The following is a 14,650-nucleotide window of genomic DNA, read 5'->3' as shown; positions in this document are numbered from 1 at the left end:
TAACCAAGAATTTGTAACTATTTCAGAGTCATCTCACTGACAGCACAACTGCTGGTGGTATTTGAGATTTCAATATGTAAACACACCTGTATCAGTTGGCACTCTTAGCTGTTGCAACCACCCCCCCCCCCCGCCTCATGATTCTACACACAGGTGCAAGAGTATATTGCTTCAGTTTGATTTGCTGGAGTCAGCAGAGCAAATACTGAATTATTACTTTTTGTCAAGAATTGTACTTTTGCTTCTATTTTTACTATAGGAGAGGGCATTATAATTATTTTTATAGAGTATGTGCAGATCATATTACATATGAATTTTATCTTAAAGGAAGTGGTACAAAATATAATTACAGTAATATGAATCTGACAGGGTTGAACACAATTATGTTAGATCTCACAAATTTAAAATCCAAAATAACAAAATAAGCCTTGATTATCTCCACAGCAGTGTTACCCGTAGAAACTGACACCCAGTATTGGACATGGCAGTGGAGGCGAAATAAACACAGTAATCTCTAACCCATGGAAAATAAAGCAACAAATTTGAACTAATAAATACTCCAGCCCATTTTAGTTTTTAAGCACTCCTTTTTTACATATCAAAACTTTCTCTAGAAAGGCTCCTCTGTAACTTTTCTTGCTTTCTTAAAATCATTATCTGGATCACACATTAAATCTAAGCTCTATTGTTCATTAAGTTGAGTATTTATCAAGAAATTTTGAAAAAAAATAAAATAAAAAAATTTTAAAAAAGAAATTTTTTCAGACAAATGCTATGTTTACTAACTCAACAAATTCACTAACTCTAAAAAAATAATAACTACTTGTATTTGGTTCAAAATGAGGTCATAACCATAATTTCAAACTCTCTGAAACACTGGTTATATTCATGTTTGTATCAAATTAGAACATATTTTGTAGTTTATACAGCTATTTCTCATAAATTCTCCCAGTGTTCACATCAGCTTTGTTATTAAAGCAGGACAAGAATGACTATATCCTTGTTTACCAAGCTTTATGCACACAAAATCCCAGCAAGCTATGTTGCTCAGTCCCCTGCCTAGTCCACTGCCCAGCAAACCATTCTGCCTTATCAAATCCTTCCCACTTACCTTGTCAGGGCAGTGCTGTGATGATCCATTTCTAGCTTCTTGTAGGCCAGTGCTATCACCCGGAAGCCCTGTGTTGTATAACTCTGAAGTTCGCTAACAAAACTAGTTGGTACTGTTCAGAAAATAATTAAGATTAGTATGCAACATTTACTCAGTTAGTATTGGTGGAGAAATTCTTTACAAACAAATTCGATTATTTCCCAAGAAAACACACTTCTAAAAAGATACGCAAATAAGTCAGTGGGAACCCTAAACATAATTACGTTGTCAGGATTGACCTCTTGGGATCCAGTGAAACTGAAATGAGAATGAAGCATTGGAGGGAAGAAAGGAAGGAAGGAAGGAAAATGTAAAAAAGATGGGGAAAGCATGTAATTCTTTTTTCTCCAGTTTAACCAACAAACATTTATGGAGAGTCTACCTATAATGTATGTGTCAGGTGTCGAGTCTGCAGAGACTAAACTGCAGGCCCTGCTCTATAGATCTCTGTCTCTGAGGGTAGAATGAGGTCATTGCCATTGCAAGGGATCCAAGTAATTGCAATGTGCTATGGAAACACTTTGAGGAGCTTATATCATACTGGCAGAAAGTAGGTAGATGAAGGAAGGGGAAAGGCATTTTTGACCAAGGAAGCACCGTAGGCTCAGACATGGAGACACAATACATCAAGACTTGAGTAGTGAGTGCAGCTCAGGAAAGCACAAGAGGGGAAGACATTACTGGTAAAGCATATCTGGAAAGTATGATGAGAGTCAGGTCATGAGGGTCTTAGATATGATTCTAAAGGAGTATGAGACTATCCTGGAGCCTGTGGGAAGCAACCAGAAGAATAAAAACAAGAAAGTGGCAACATGGTTACAGTATGTGGTGGAAAAACCAATCTGGTCCCAGTATAAAAGGTGAATCAGAGTAGGGGAGACCAGGGGCTGGAGTTCGATTCACCAAATATTGAAGGGATCCTGTGGAGGGATGATGAGGGTCTGAGCTAATGGAGTGACAGGGCCATGGATTAGCAGTTGACAAAACAGAGGCTATGAAGAGAGGGAGGAATCAGGGACAAATCGTAAATTAGAGGTAGCAGTGTAAATTAGTAGTATCATTCACCAAGATGGAAAATATAGGAAGCAAGAAAGATAAGTATTGAGTTTGGGATGTCAGCTGAGTCACCACATTAACAATGACCAGTGGGCAATTAGAGTTATAGATTTAGTGTTGGTGAGACACATTTGGGCTGGAAATACAGATTTGTCAATTGTACTACAAATCTATTCACTTACCTGTCTCAGGTTGGCAAAAGCTGGCTACCCTTTCTGGTGCACCTTTCATGAATGCCAGCCTGTCACCCCCCATCTCTTGGGCAATGACTGTCATCCTCTGCAGTGCTGATGAGAATGGGAACTGATGCAGGATTGCAATTCCTTCCACTGGGACCTGGTTGAGGGATGAGGAATGGAGAGGGACATACCAACATAGCTCTTAGATATTAGGAATTAATTACTCCTCCCTCTATTCTTATTTTAGCAGATACAGGAACCAAGGTATTAGCAATTTTCACATACGGAATTCAAAGAAGACATATCTGTGCCCTTTCAAAACTGTAGGCTTGATGAGATTTTCCCTTTAAGTTTGAGCATTATGGAGTAGATAGCAGGCAAGTCTTACCTGGCTGGCTGTTTTGCAGGGCTTAACTACCATGGCATGTGCTGGCACTCCTGTGATGTGGAAATCGTCCCCAGAAATAGCCATCTCCTATTTCACAAATGGGATATTTTGTTGTAAAGATTTATTTATTTCTCATCATCCACTAATACCAGGCTCAAATTCACCCCTTGAGAAAATCCTGAGACCACCTCAATGTACTCTCGGTATCTCCTCCCTCAGCCAGATGGAGGTGAACTAGACTTATTTCACCACGGGGGGAAAAAGTGCATTGGAAATACAGCAGAACTTGAAGGGCAGATACTTCTGAATTATTCATGCAATTTATCCTGCTTTCTCTGTTGGAATGTGCTGCATAAAGCTTCATTCTCCACTTCTGAAGAGCTTAACTTGAAAATAGTGAGCATGAAGAGCCAGACTTGTGTGCAAGGGTCTTTGTTTTCCTAAAGTTTGAAGCTGTTCCTGCCCTTCCCTCTCTATCTAACTTAAATCAATAGTCCTCAGGGCCAGGCAGGGCAGAGACTGTGATGGGCATGGCTAGTGTTCAGTAAACACTCAGTCATTGCTGAAATAATAACCCTAAATTATAGTCAAAGGAACCTTTTACCCAAAGATGTCAAAATGCTTTGTAATCATATCAGCCAGCAGCTGAAAAAAAAAAAATCTCAGACAGGAAATTGTAATTCCTACTTAAAGATACAGAAACAGTAACCTAGGAAGGATGGGGGACTGGCAAGGTTACCTCGGCCTGCTACAGAACCGTGCCGCACAGGAACTGGAAGGGACTCGAGAGATTGCCTCCTTCAGGGGGGCTAACCCATGTATCACAGGGGTCTAGAGCTGCACCAGGATGCAGGGGGTGGGGGTGGGCTTGTGGCTAAGTAGATGGAAGGCGCTTCCCGTACTTCATGTGATACTCAACCACAGCAACTCCAACTGTTGGTGTTTTATAGAATACTTCTGAATAAGTTTTCCTTTTTGTGTGTGAAGAAAGATAATTTTTGTAGTTTTTTTTTATTACTATATTCAGTTAGCCACCATATAGTACATCAGGTTGAGATGAGCACTGGGTGTGATAGACAGCTATGCAAATACAGTTTCCTTTTAAGAAAAGATTTCAGTTTGGTTGCTTTGTTTTGTTTTGTCTGCTTTATAAGAACACTGCTGATCTAATTCAGCCCGGTCGTTTTAAGGTCATGAGAGCCAGAGGCCCAACAAGAGAGCTGACTTCACAGGGTCAAGTAGAATAGAGCCGAAACTGGAACTGGGAAGCCAGACTACAGAACAAAACCAGAACCAGAACTGGGAAGTCCTGAACTACACCATTTGTTCTTAAATCTCCTTCGAAGTCGCAACAAAAGTTTTTTCATGGTTTCCCTTTCTCTTGTTTTTAGCTTTGGAAATAAAATCAATATTTAATGAATAAGAATAAAACTTTCGGGAACAATGGGTTATCCTAAGCACAGAAGACAGTGCTGTTTCCTAATCCCCACATTCTAGAAAACTTTAAAACCAGACCTTGCTCAAGAGTTGGAAAATAATTATACAATAATTATATTGTCTCAAGAGTGGGAAGATATATAATAATCATAATTACATTAATCCTATTAACCTGTAATAGTCCAAGCACACTACCAGGGATTTTTTTTTTAAATGCATCATTCTATTTAATGCTCACAATAACCCTACAATGGAGATAATATTATTAGCCATATTGTACAGGTGTGGAAAACAGGCTTAGATTAGTTTGCATGTCACTACCACACGCCACTCTTTATTGTAAACCTCACACTTATAAGTACTGAATCTGTGTTGTCCTGGCATTGAAGATGCTTCTGAGCTTCTGTGAAGAGCAGGGTCTTACCCAGGTGGTGGCTTCAAACATCTTGAGGTCCAGAGGATCTCCTTGGATGGTCCCATCGAGAAGGATCAGAGAGTGGCAGCTGGCCATGGCGGCACACAGCGGGCCCCATGGCAAAGACCTGCCCGAGGCAAAGCTGTGTATTTCCTGGAAGCTAAAGGAGAAAAGAAAAGGGGCTTCAGTCCTCTCCCTCCATGCCACAATGGAGCTTCTGGAAGTAAATATCCATTTAAAAATTAATTTAGCATGGTTTGTTACATTAGTACCCATTCTCCAATCCGCAACCCCAGATTAAAAGTGCTTCATCTAGCCATCATTCTTCTATATAAGTTCAGCAAGTATGAGAAAGGTCTCTGGGTTCTTTCAAGGTCTTTCTTTTCCCTGTTCTTTCTCTGCCACTAGTTTAGTTCCAGAGGTATAGAAAAAAACTAGAAGTATCACCCTTAGTTTGAAGCATATCCCTATTATTGTTTCTTCCACTGGGGCTACACAGGAACCTCTAGCTGTGCCTCCAATGTGCAGATTTTAGACCTCTCACCATCCTAATTGTTCTTCATTGGGAAAGTTTGTATTGGCCATAGTTTGCCTTCAAATGCAGTCTCCAGGTTCAGATTATTATTTCTGATGATAAGAACATTGCAATTCTTTAAATATGGCCTAAGGTTGCTCTAGTCTTTTCTTCTTGAAAGCAACCATATCACAGTGTTATCTCATAATTCAGCCATATTTCTTCCTGGCTTTCTCATTCAAGCTTCCCTACAAGTTCAAAAACATCTTGGCTGATTACTGACCCTGTTGATTGTACCTATCATTATATATCAAAAGTTCAAGTTATCCTAGTGCTTTTCAACACATTCCCTAGTATTTCAGCAAACATTAAGCAATCACCAGCAATGTGATTAACACAGAAGCTTAAGCTCATGCTGGAAAGCAAACACAGATAAGGTGGGGGAGGATCTTGTTTTTAAGATAGCACACACACACTCTCATCACTGTGTAATTCTGAATCTGTGTTTCTGAGCTCCTGAGGATGGGCCAAACCCTGGTTTACACAACAAATAAATAGAACTCTCTCTCATCCTTGTCTTCATATTCTTATTTGAATGTTTATGATTGATCCCACTCAAATAGCCTCAGGCAGTCTTCTGGAAGTAGCTGGCACATTAGGCAAGTCTTTGGGGAAAAAATAAGAATTATTAAAGACGAGCTTACCTCTTACAAGAAGATACTTAATAGCCTATAAGTCAGATAGCTATTTCTTACCTAATATTGAATCGGTATTCTTTGTTATTATATTTTTCAAATTTTAAACTTCCCTTTTAATCATTAAAGCCAACTTTGACCTTTTTGAGAGAAAGAAGGAATGGAGGAAGAAAGAGTGGCAGACCTAATTAATTAGTCCATAACCTAAACATTATATCAATTATTTTTATTTAAATTTGACAAGCTGCTTTTAGAAATCGAAAGTTTTATAGATAAGATGATGTCAATTCAAAAAGTAGAAAAGTATTTAAAAAATAGAACATAGTTCATTTTAAATTAAACAAACATTTGGAGTGCCTGGGTGGCTCAGTGGGTTAAAGCCTCTGCTTCAGCTCAGGTCACAATACCAGAGTCCTGGGATCAAGCCCTGCTCAGCAGGGAGCCTGCTTCCCTTCCTCTCTCTCTGCCTGCCTCTCTGCCTACTTGTGATCTTTGTCAAATGAATAAATAAAATATTAAAAATAAATAAATAAAAAATAAATGAAACAAACATTTGTTATACATGTGCTGTATGTACCTGGTATAATGCCACAGCACTAGGAGCACAAATGTAAATAAGAAAACACTGCTGGGACACTTGGGTGGCTCAGTCGTTAAGCCTCTGCCTTCGGCTCAGGTCATGATCCCAGGGTCCTGCTTGGCAAGGAGCCTGCTTCTCTCTCCGCCTCTGCCTGCTACCCTGCCTACTTGTGCGCACTCGGACAAATAAATAAATAAAAGCTTTAGAAAAAAAAAAAAAGAAACGGCTCTCTGGATGTTTGCATATTTGAATAAATGCATACTTTTTTTTTGTAGAAGCTGAGGTAGAAACACACTAGTTAACAGGATGACTAGGTATATAACTAAATCTCTCTTTGAGAGAAAATGGAAAGAACTTTAGAATGTTTAATACTTAGAAGAGGTTTCTTTTGTGAACGTAAGTGGCTAGAAACACCAAGGTTTATTTTTTAATCCCGGAAAGAGGTCTATAAATAATATTTTAATATGAAAATGTATTAAACACATGTAATTCAAATCTTTTATGAGAAAATTCTAAGTCATCTGCATAGCGAAGAAGAACCATAATGTACCCTTTAGTAATATATGTTTTTGCGGCGAAAGCTGCTAAGTGTGAAAGGGAAACACTTTCATTAAAAAAAAAAAAAAAAAAAAAAAATGTAAATGTCAAATGTTTCCTGATCCCAAGTGAAGGTAGTGGCGAGAAAAAGCAGCCAAGGCTGCAAAGTCAGCCATGGCCACAAGAGGGCCACACAAGAGAGCTGTGCCAACCTTACCACCAGGAGCTGAAAATTGCTAAAAAATGAGTCTTTTCTGGCCAGACAGGAGGAGTTTCTGGCAACCAAAAGGTGGAGTTTCCAGAACTACAGTACCAGGGAAAATAAGTGCTATGGCTCCACAGATGTTCCTCTTCCTGCAGCTCAGTGTACCCAGATCCATGCAGCATTCTTCCTCCTGGCACACCTCAAGGTTTCAGTTTGTGCAAGAAACGTACTTCCCGAAGGGACAGGGTCCTGGTATTCTCCAAAGAGGTACCCAGGGGTCAACTTCGGCCCCTGGCTAAAATGATGACAGCAAAGTACATTATATATTTTTTTAACTTTTTTTGCAAATTACATTTTAGCAAGGACCTGAAACCCCTCCATCTCCTAGGTTTGTGAGTGGCACAGGGCAGGGGGTGGTGGAGGGAGATATGTATGTTTTAAGAAGACTTGGAAGTGTTCAAAAAGAGAAATTCCATGAAGATACTATTGCAACCACTGCTCCAAAGTCAAAGTCAAAATGTCTTCATTATTAATTTTCAAGAGAAAATATTTTCTCTGGAGAAAGAGAAATGCGAATGCATTCGGTCCAGGGTACTCACCCACTCCTATCGCAGGGCACAACTCCCCAGAGATCCAAACCATCCCTTGTTAAGGTGCCTGTCTAAACAAAAACAAGCACTCGGTTTACTCTGAAGAGTCCACAGCCGTATAGTGACAACCCATGAGGTATGTTTTAACAGGGAAGTATATGTCACGAACACATTACTGAGATCAGCACTTCAAGGAAAGGCACAACGAAGCGGGTGCCTGGGGTCCCAGGCAGAAGGTTTGATGAGCTCACACCGGTTGTCTGGCCAAGCTGGAGATAAAAGGAAGAAAGCAGTATCTGCCTTATTACTCCAGACGCTGGTTTGAGGATCTAATGGTAGACTAAATGGATGGAGAAAGTTTCGGTCAGCCTGTAAGAAGGCTCACCTAGCAGAAGATAAAAAGTATGTCATCATAAATAAGTAATGGAAATAGAATTTGTCCCTGCTCTAAACAGATGGTTTGCTATTTGACACTTTAAAAAAAAGGTTCTTATTGATATTTCTCTCATGGCAGGATAACGATGAAGAGCTTGGGTTCATTTCCGACACCAGCTGTATAACCTGGGCAAATCATTTAATCCGTTTGAACATCAGAGCCCTTACCTGTAACAGGCTTATAATCAAATAAGGTTGCTATGAACATCAAATGGGGTAATTCAAAGTGCTTAACTTAATGTCTGACATAGAGTAGGACCAAATTGTAATGATAATTACTCATAATTATTACTTACTTTATTCAAATTCATGTCCTAATGGTCTTTCCCTGCTTCTTTTGCCGGGTGCAAGGAGGAGATGATCCCAACAATAGAACAGCCTTCTCTGTTATGCTAGTTTGATCACAAAATAATACTGAGATGCTGGCAAAAGCCATGTTAACCTTCTGATCTTGGTAGATCACTCAGAGATTCTAGTAATTATATAATACCACTCTGATCCCCTTAATTCTCTGTCATCAAAACCCCCAAGGTACTGTTTAATAGGCACAGAGTTTCAGTTTGGAAAGATGGAAAAATTCTCAAGTTGGACAGTGGTGATGTACTTCGAGCCACTTAAAAATGGCTAAAATGGTTAATGTACATTTTGTGACAATAAAAAATAAATTAAGAAAAAAAGAGAACAACAATTAAACAAAAACAAAACCAAAAAACACCTCAAAGTTTCCCCACTCCCTAAAGAGTATGTATGAATTTCTTAGCCAGAAGTTAAAGGTGCCATTACTAATGTCTTGCTCTGGCCAGAACCATAAGCCTTATTGCTTTCCTGAATCCATTTGTGTGCCCATGTCCACCTGCCTCTAAAATCCTTGAATCACATTAATTTTCTCTATCTATATTATCATGATTTGACATCTTAAAACCTTTCTAAGGAAAGACTGCTTCTCTGGGGTTGGCTAATTCTTACAGAGGTAGCAAGGAATTCAGCATGTGTTTGACGTGTGAACTAACCAATCTTCTACCTGGCCCTTCCTCCTCGGGAGGCAATAGTTCTCTGCCTTCATCATCCCAGGGTCAAGTGCCAGAGACAACCCTATAGCCCAAAGCTCATCCAAATCATTCAAAGTAACCAATCATAAGCTATGGCCTGACTTGCCTTCCCTGGAGAAATCCCAATAAAGACCATGGCCCAAGCATTCCTCTCACTCCTGTTTTGGTATCTAATCAAAGACTGAGATTCCTCCTGTGGCCCCACATGGCAAACTGTGAGTGTCTCTCCTTACCAGGAGAACTGTGAGTAAGGTTAAACTTTTTTCGAAGGCAATGACCTCTCTCTGCAGGCATCAGTCATCTTTACAAATGAAGACCTGGGCACGAAACAGCCCATCTTCTCCATCTTCCCCCTCACAACTCCCACCCTCAATCAGTACAGACACAGACCAAAACAATACATTCAAGAGAAGATAGATTAAGAGGCTGGTTATGAATACCTGGCAAATAAGGATAATTTTAAGCAATATACAACAGATGCGAAAATCCAGTAAGAATTTGATTGGGGTTTTCCTATAACCAAGTCCAATTAACCGAGTAAAACACAGTTATATAAACTCTTCTTTTTTTTTACTCATTCATTAATTCAATAAACATTTATTGAGCACTGACTATACACTAGGCAATATTCTTAGCATTAGGGATACAGCAGGTACCATAGTAAAGGGTTTCAGTTTTGTTCTTTGTATGGGGCTTTGACCAGGAGGGACAGAATGCTATTTTCATTAACTGTGTTTTATAGAATATTGGAGCTGAAAGGACTGTAAAAGAGTCACTATTCTGTATCTATTCTCCCTCCTCTAAACCCTAGCATCTGAGAGTCCAAGAGATGTGCCTTTCCTAGATCACACACCCAACCAGAGAAAAAAATAAAGTCCAATGCCAGGTCCTCTGCTTCCTGCCCCAGAAGAGTAAGAAGAACCTGCACCAGATGACAATAATGATAAAATGGTGATGGGCACGAGGATGACTTTCACATACCTTATCAAAGCAGACGAGGTTTATTTGTCCACATACATTGATCCTCTGTGGACTGATGCAAAAGATGCCTCTCTTCTTCAGCCTCCTCTGGGCATAGATAATGCCCGTGGTCAGGGCAGCAGGCAGAGCAGGAGGCACTGCAATTGTGATGACATCAAGGGCTTTCTTCACCACCTCCTCTGGAGGTTCCTGGGACAAAAATCTCTCTTCAGCATTAACAGGTAAAGCAGTCCTGAACAGCATGGTGCAGATGGCTTTTTTTTTCCTTCTTCTTCTTCTTCTTCTTCTTCTTTTTTTTTTTTTTTTGTTTTTTTGTTTGTTTTTACTTTTTTGGTCAAATTCCCAGAAATGATAAAAGAGGGTCAAAGAGTATGGCTCTCATACTCCAATGAAAAAGTTTGTAATGCTTCATACTACGACCAGCAGAGAACAATGTATAAATCTGCCATGACATCACCGACATTGGGTATCTGGGTTTTATTTTAAATTCCTTATTTAATAACTATAAAACACTACATTATTGGGATAAATAAATTCTCAGATTGAAAATGAAAAAATAGCATAAGTAGAAGTGTACCAGATAAGAGGCATGTTGGTAGCTCAATAAACGGTGTTTTGTCCCTCTGGATCTTATTTTTATGATATTACTTAGTGATCAGTCTTTCATATTGGGGAACTGTGAGTGTATGTGCAGGTTTCAGTGTTCGACTTTGTTTCCCAGGTTTGTAAACCATGGCTGAGATTAAGGTTAACACACAGAGTGTAAATTATACATAGACAAGTGTATGTGTGCATGTAGTAAAAGAACAAAAGCAGCTTACCCCGCTGAGCACATAGACACACAAAGTATAGATCATCCCGATGGTTGCTGTCCCCACAAGGCACAGGAGGAACATGATGGCGTCCCTGTAGAGCTTAAAGTTCATTGGCTTCGGGTAGAGAATGGATCTCACAAGGTCACCTTTTGCAGTGTTGAATCCTGGAGTAACAAACACACACTCCACATTCTCAGGATGACATATCCTCCTGCTAGTGCTCTTCTAAGCCTCAACATGGCCTTCGTTTTTCTCTAGAGATATTTAAACAGTGCTTAAGCCCAAGGACTATTAAAGGATAACTTGGAAAATAGCTGAGTGCTGGAATGGAAATATCTCCCCACACCTATTTCTGAGCCTATTCCTCTCTGATCTTTCTTCTCTCTACTTTCAGTTTCAATGCATTCCAGGGCAAGGAAACCACCGCACTGAGGTCAGAGCACAGCTTTTCCAAGCATATCTTCATTTTTTTTTTTTTTTAGATTTTATTTATTTTAGAGACAGCATGCATGAAAGTGGAGTTGGGGCAGAAGGACAGGGACAAGCAGACTTGTGCTGAGTGCCCAGCTCAACGTGGGTCTCGGTCTCACTACCTTGAGATCATGACCTGAGCCAAAATTAAGAATTGGATGCTTGACTGACTGAGCCACCCAGGTACCCCCAAGTATAACATCATTTTGAGGGAATGACTCATGAGCATTTACACACACACACACACACACACACACACACACACACACACACGTTGCTTGACTTTAAACCATATGACCCATTAAATACCAATGGACTTAATTTCTAATACTTTTCAGTGTCAAGCTTTCAGTTGCTAACCCTGCCTAGGATTAGAAAGAACTTGGAATTTGGGGTTAAAAGATCTAGGTTCTAGGTCCAGCTCTGTCGGTGCATAGCTGTGTAATTTTTTTTTAAGTCTGCTTGGATTGTGTTGAACTCAGCCTATTTACATACAAAGTTGAAAAAGGCATCTTTACTGTGCTGATTTGATACATGGAAATAGTTTATAAACCTCAAAACACATAAATAGTAATTGTTATCAGTATTATTTTTACTAAAACGGCATATGCCATAGTACAATTCACACTTAAAATAAAAAATTTAAAAATATTTGGCTTATTACCTCAAGATTATTCCTTACTTAATAAATTTAAGGCACTGGACAAATGGAGCAAAAATATTTCATTAAAGTAACAAAATAAAAGAAAAGCTCCTAACTCACCAGTCTGTAGCACCACCGCTTTCACGGTCCCAGAACAGGCTCCCTTGGCTTGGATAATCTCTGTGCCACAGAAGAGGACATGTCGTTTATAGTCTGCTTCACTCTGCGTTTTCCAGGGCTCAGAGCTCTCTGTCTTGGGTAGTGGAATTTTAGTCACTGGAATACTTTCTCCTATAAAAAAACAAGCATCTCATTTTGTGAGGTAAGGAGCCCTCACTCTTTTATTTTTTTTTAATTTTTTCAATTTATTTATTTTCAGAAAAACAGTATTCATTATTTTTTCAGCACATCCAGTGCTCCATGCAATCCGTGCCCTCTATAATACCCACCACCTGGTACCCCAACCTCCCACACCCCCGCCACTTCAAACCCCTCAGATTGTTTGCCTCTTTGGAGAACAGTGTGGAGATTCCTCAAGAAATTAAAAATAGAGCTTCCCTATGGCCCTGCAATTGCACTACTGGGTATTTGCCCTAAAGATACAGATGTAGTGAAGAGAAGGGTCATCTGTACCCCAATGTTTATAGCAGCAATGGCCACAGTCGCCAAACTATGGAAAGAACCAAGATGCCCTTCAACGGATGAATGGATAAGGAAGATGTGGTCCATATACACTATGGAGTATTATGCCTCCATCAGAAAGGATGAATACCCAACTTTTGTAGCAACATGGATGGGACTGGAAGAGATTATGCTGAGTGAAATCAGTCAAGCAGAGAGAGTCAATTATCATATGGTTTCACTTATTTGTGGAGCATAACAAATAACATGGAGGACATGGGGAGTTAGAGAGAAGAAGGGAGTTGGGCTAAATTGGAAGGGGAGGTGAATCACGAGAGACTATGGACTCTGAAAAACAATCTGAGGGGTTTAAAGTGGCCCTCACTCTTTTAAATCATGCATGCTCTCACTCAGCCTGTGGCAGACGTTTGTTATAAGCTTGCCGTGGGGTAAGGGACAACCCTAGGTTTTAGGTATACAAGGAGAAAGACATATGGTTCTTGTTTTTAAGAGATTTATAGTCCAGAAAATAAGTATAATGTAGTATTATAAATATTATAAGTTTTGTAACATCACACATGGATGCTTAAAAAGGCTAGATATAGCTACGTGGGGAATGGCAAGTTGTGCATTCCAGAATGCAAGGTGTTGGGGAGTGAGTGGCTATGAGACCTGTGTAGGAGCCAAAGCATGGATGGCCTAAGTGCACATATTTAAGTGTTGAAATGGTTTTTGTAGGCATTAATGGCAGAAGGCGGGTGGGGAGATATTCACTGCTTTCTTCAGGAGACTAACATCATATTTGTGTATAAGAGAGAGCAGTCTGTCTGCTATATGGGAGTGGTCTGAAGTCTGGTGAGACATCCAGTTGGACAGAATGAGGTTTGAACTACAGCAGTTGGCAGTGGGAGCAGAGAGAAAGTGCTGGATTTGAGAAATAAAGAGGTAAGAAGTTATGAAATTTAGGGAGTTCTTTTTATCTTGGCAGGTCATAGGGACAGAGAAATTCAAAATGGCTTCCTGGTTTCCAGCTTGGAGAAAATGAACAGAGGGTAAGTTTTGTTGTCAACACAGGGATTATAGGAGGAAGGAAGAATTGCCTTTGGTCACCATGAGTTGGAGTCGCCTTGTGGAATGGCTCTGCTGAGATGTCTTGCATTTCTTAATTTGGGTCTGGACTTCAGGGGAGAGGCCAGAGACATTTAGTCAGATTCCCCACCTTACAGACTATGATTAAAGCTATGGGAGAGGTGAGATTACTTAGGGACCACGTGTGAGAATAGAAGAGGATAGGACTAGGACATAGATCTGAGCAACACCATCAATGAAGAGTACAGGGGAAGAGGAGCAGCGCAGGATGCTGGATAGTGTCATCAGTGGTAGAAGAACTTGGAGAGAAGACACAATCTTGGAAAGTTAGGGAGAAGAGTTCACCAAAGGAAGAGATGGTCAGAATGGCCAAAAGCAGCAGAGAGGTCCTTAGGAGAAATCCGCAGAATCCTTTGGATTTGGCAATTGGGACACGGGTGACTTTTACCAGTGCAGTGGGGACAGATTGGGGCAGGTTGAAGTGTTAGTACAAGGTGGTGAATGAAGTTACGGAAATAATTAGGGACCGTTCTGAGAAACAAAACTTATAAAACCTATCACTGGTCTTTCCAGAGTAGGCAGTACAAAGTCAGATATATATGCTGCACTTGTGCAAGAAAATGGTCCTTAGCACTGCAAAAGTCCCAGTACTAAGAGATTTAGAGATTTTTAAAAATCTACATAGTCCTTATAGGAAGAAACCTGGCATGCCACACATTTAAAAAGTTTTTTGGTAAAGTTAATAGAAGAAAGATGTGTGTTCTTGTCTCTATTCCATGCCTTCCTGTGCTGCCCAGGGG

The 14,650-nt window shown here is 40.0% G+C and overlaps 1 protein-coding gene across 3 annotated transcripts in view; it reads right to left on the bottom strand.

Annotated features, from left to right (window-relative positions):
* ATP13A4 (ATPase 13A4) overlaps positions 1 to 14,650 on the bottom strand; it is a 126,432-nt gene that overhangs the window by 35,602 nt on the left and 76,180 nt on the right. For all 3 annotated transcript variants that reach the window (XM_059163121.1, XM_059163122.1, XM_059163120.1), the window contains exons 10-17: positions 12,261 to 12,431; positions 11,033 to 11,190; positions 10,212 to 10,400; positions 7,756 to 7,817; positions 4,635 to 4,785; positions 2,774 to 2,860; positions 2,389 to 2,542; positions 1,112 to 1,223 (exon numbers count right to left, since the gene is read on the bottom strand). In XM_059163121.1, coding sequence (XP_059019104.1) covers positions 1,112 to 1,223; positions 2,389 to 2,542; positions 2,774 to 2,860; positions 4,635 to 4,785; positions 7,756 to 7,817; positions 10,212 to 10,400; positions 11,033 to 11,190; positions 12,261 to 12,431 — 1,084 coding nt within the window. The remainder of the gene's footprint in view (positions 1 to 1,111; positions 1,224 to 2,388; positions 2,543 to 2,773; positions 2,861 to 4,634; positions 4,786 to 7,755; positions 7,818 to 10,211; positions 10,401 to 11,032; positions 11,191 to 12,260; positions 12,432 to 14,650) is intronic.

Source organism: Mustela lutreola, chromosome 2, assembly GCF_030435805.1.
Source record: "Mustela lutreola isolate mMusLut2 chromosome 2, mMusLut2.pri, whole genome shotgun sequence".
Classification (NCBI taxonomy): Eukaryota; Metazoa; Chordata; class Mammalia; order Carnivora; family Mustelidae; genus Mustela; species Mustela lutreola.
This window is presented reverse-complemented; position numbering and strand designations above follow the sequence as displayed.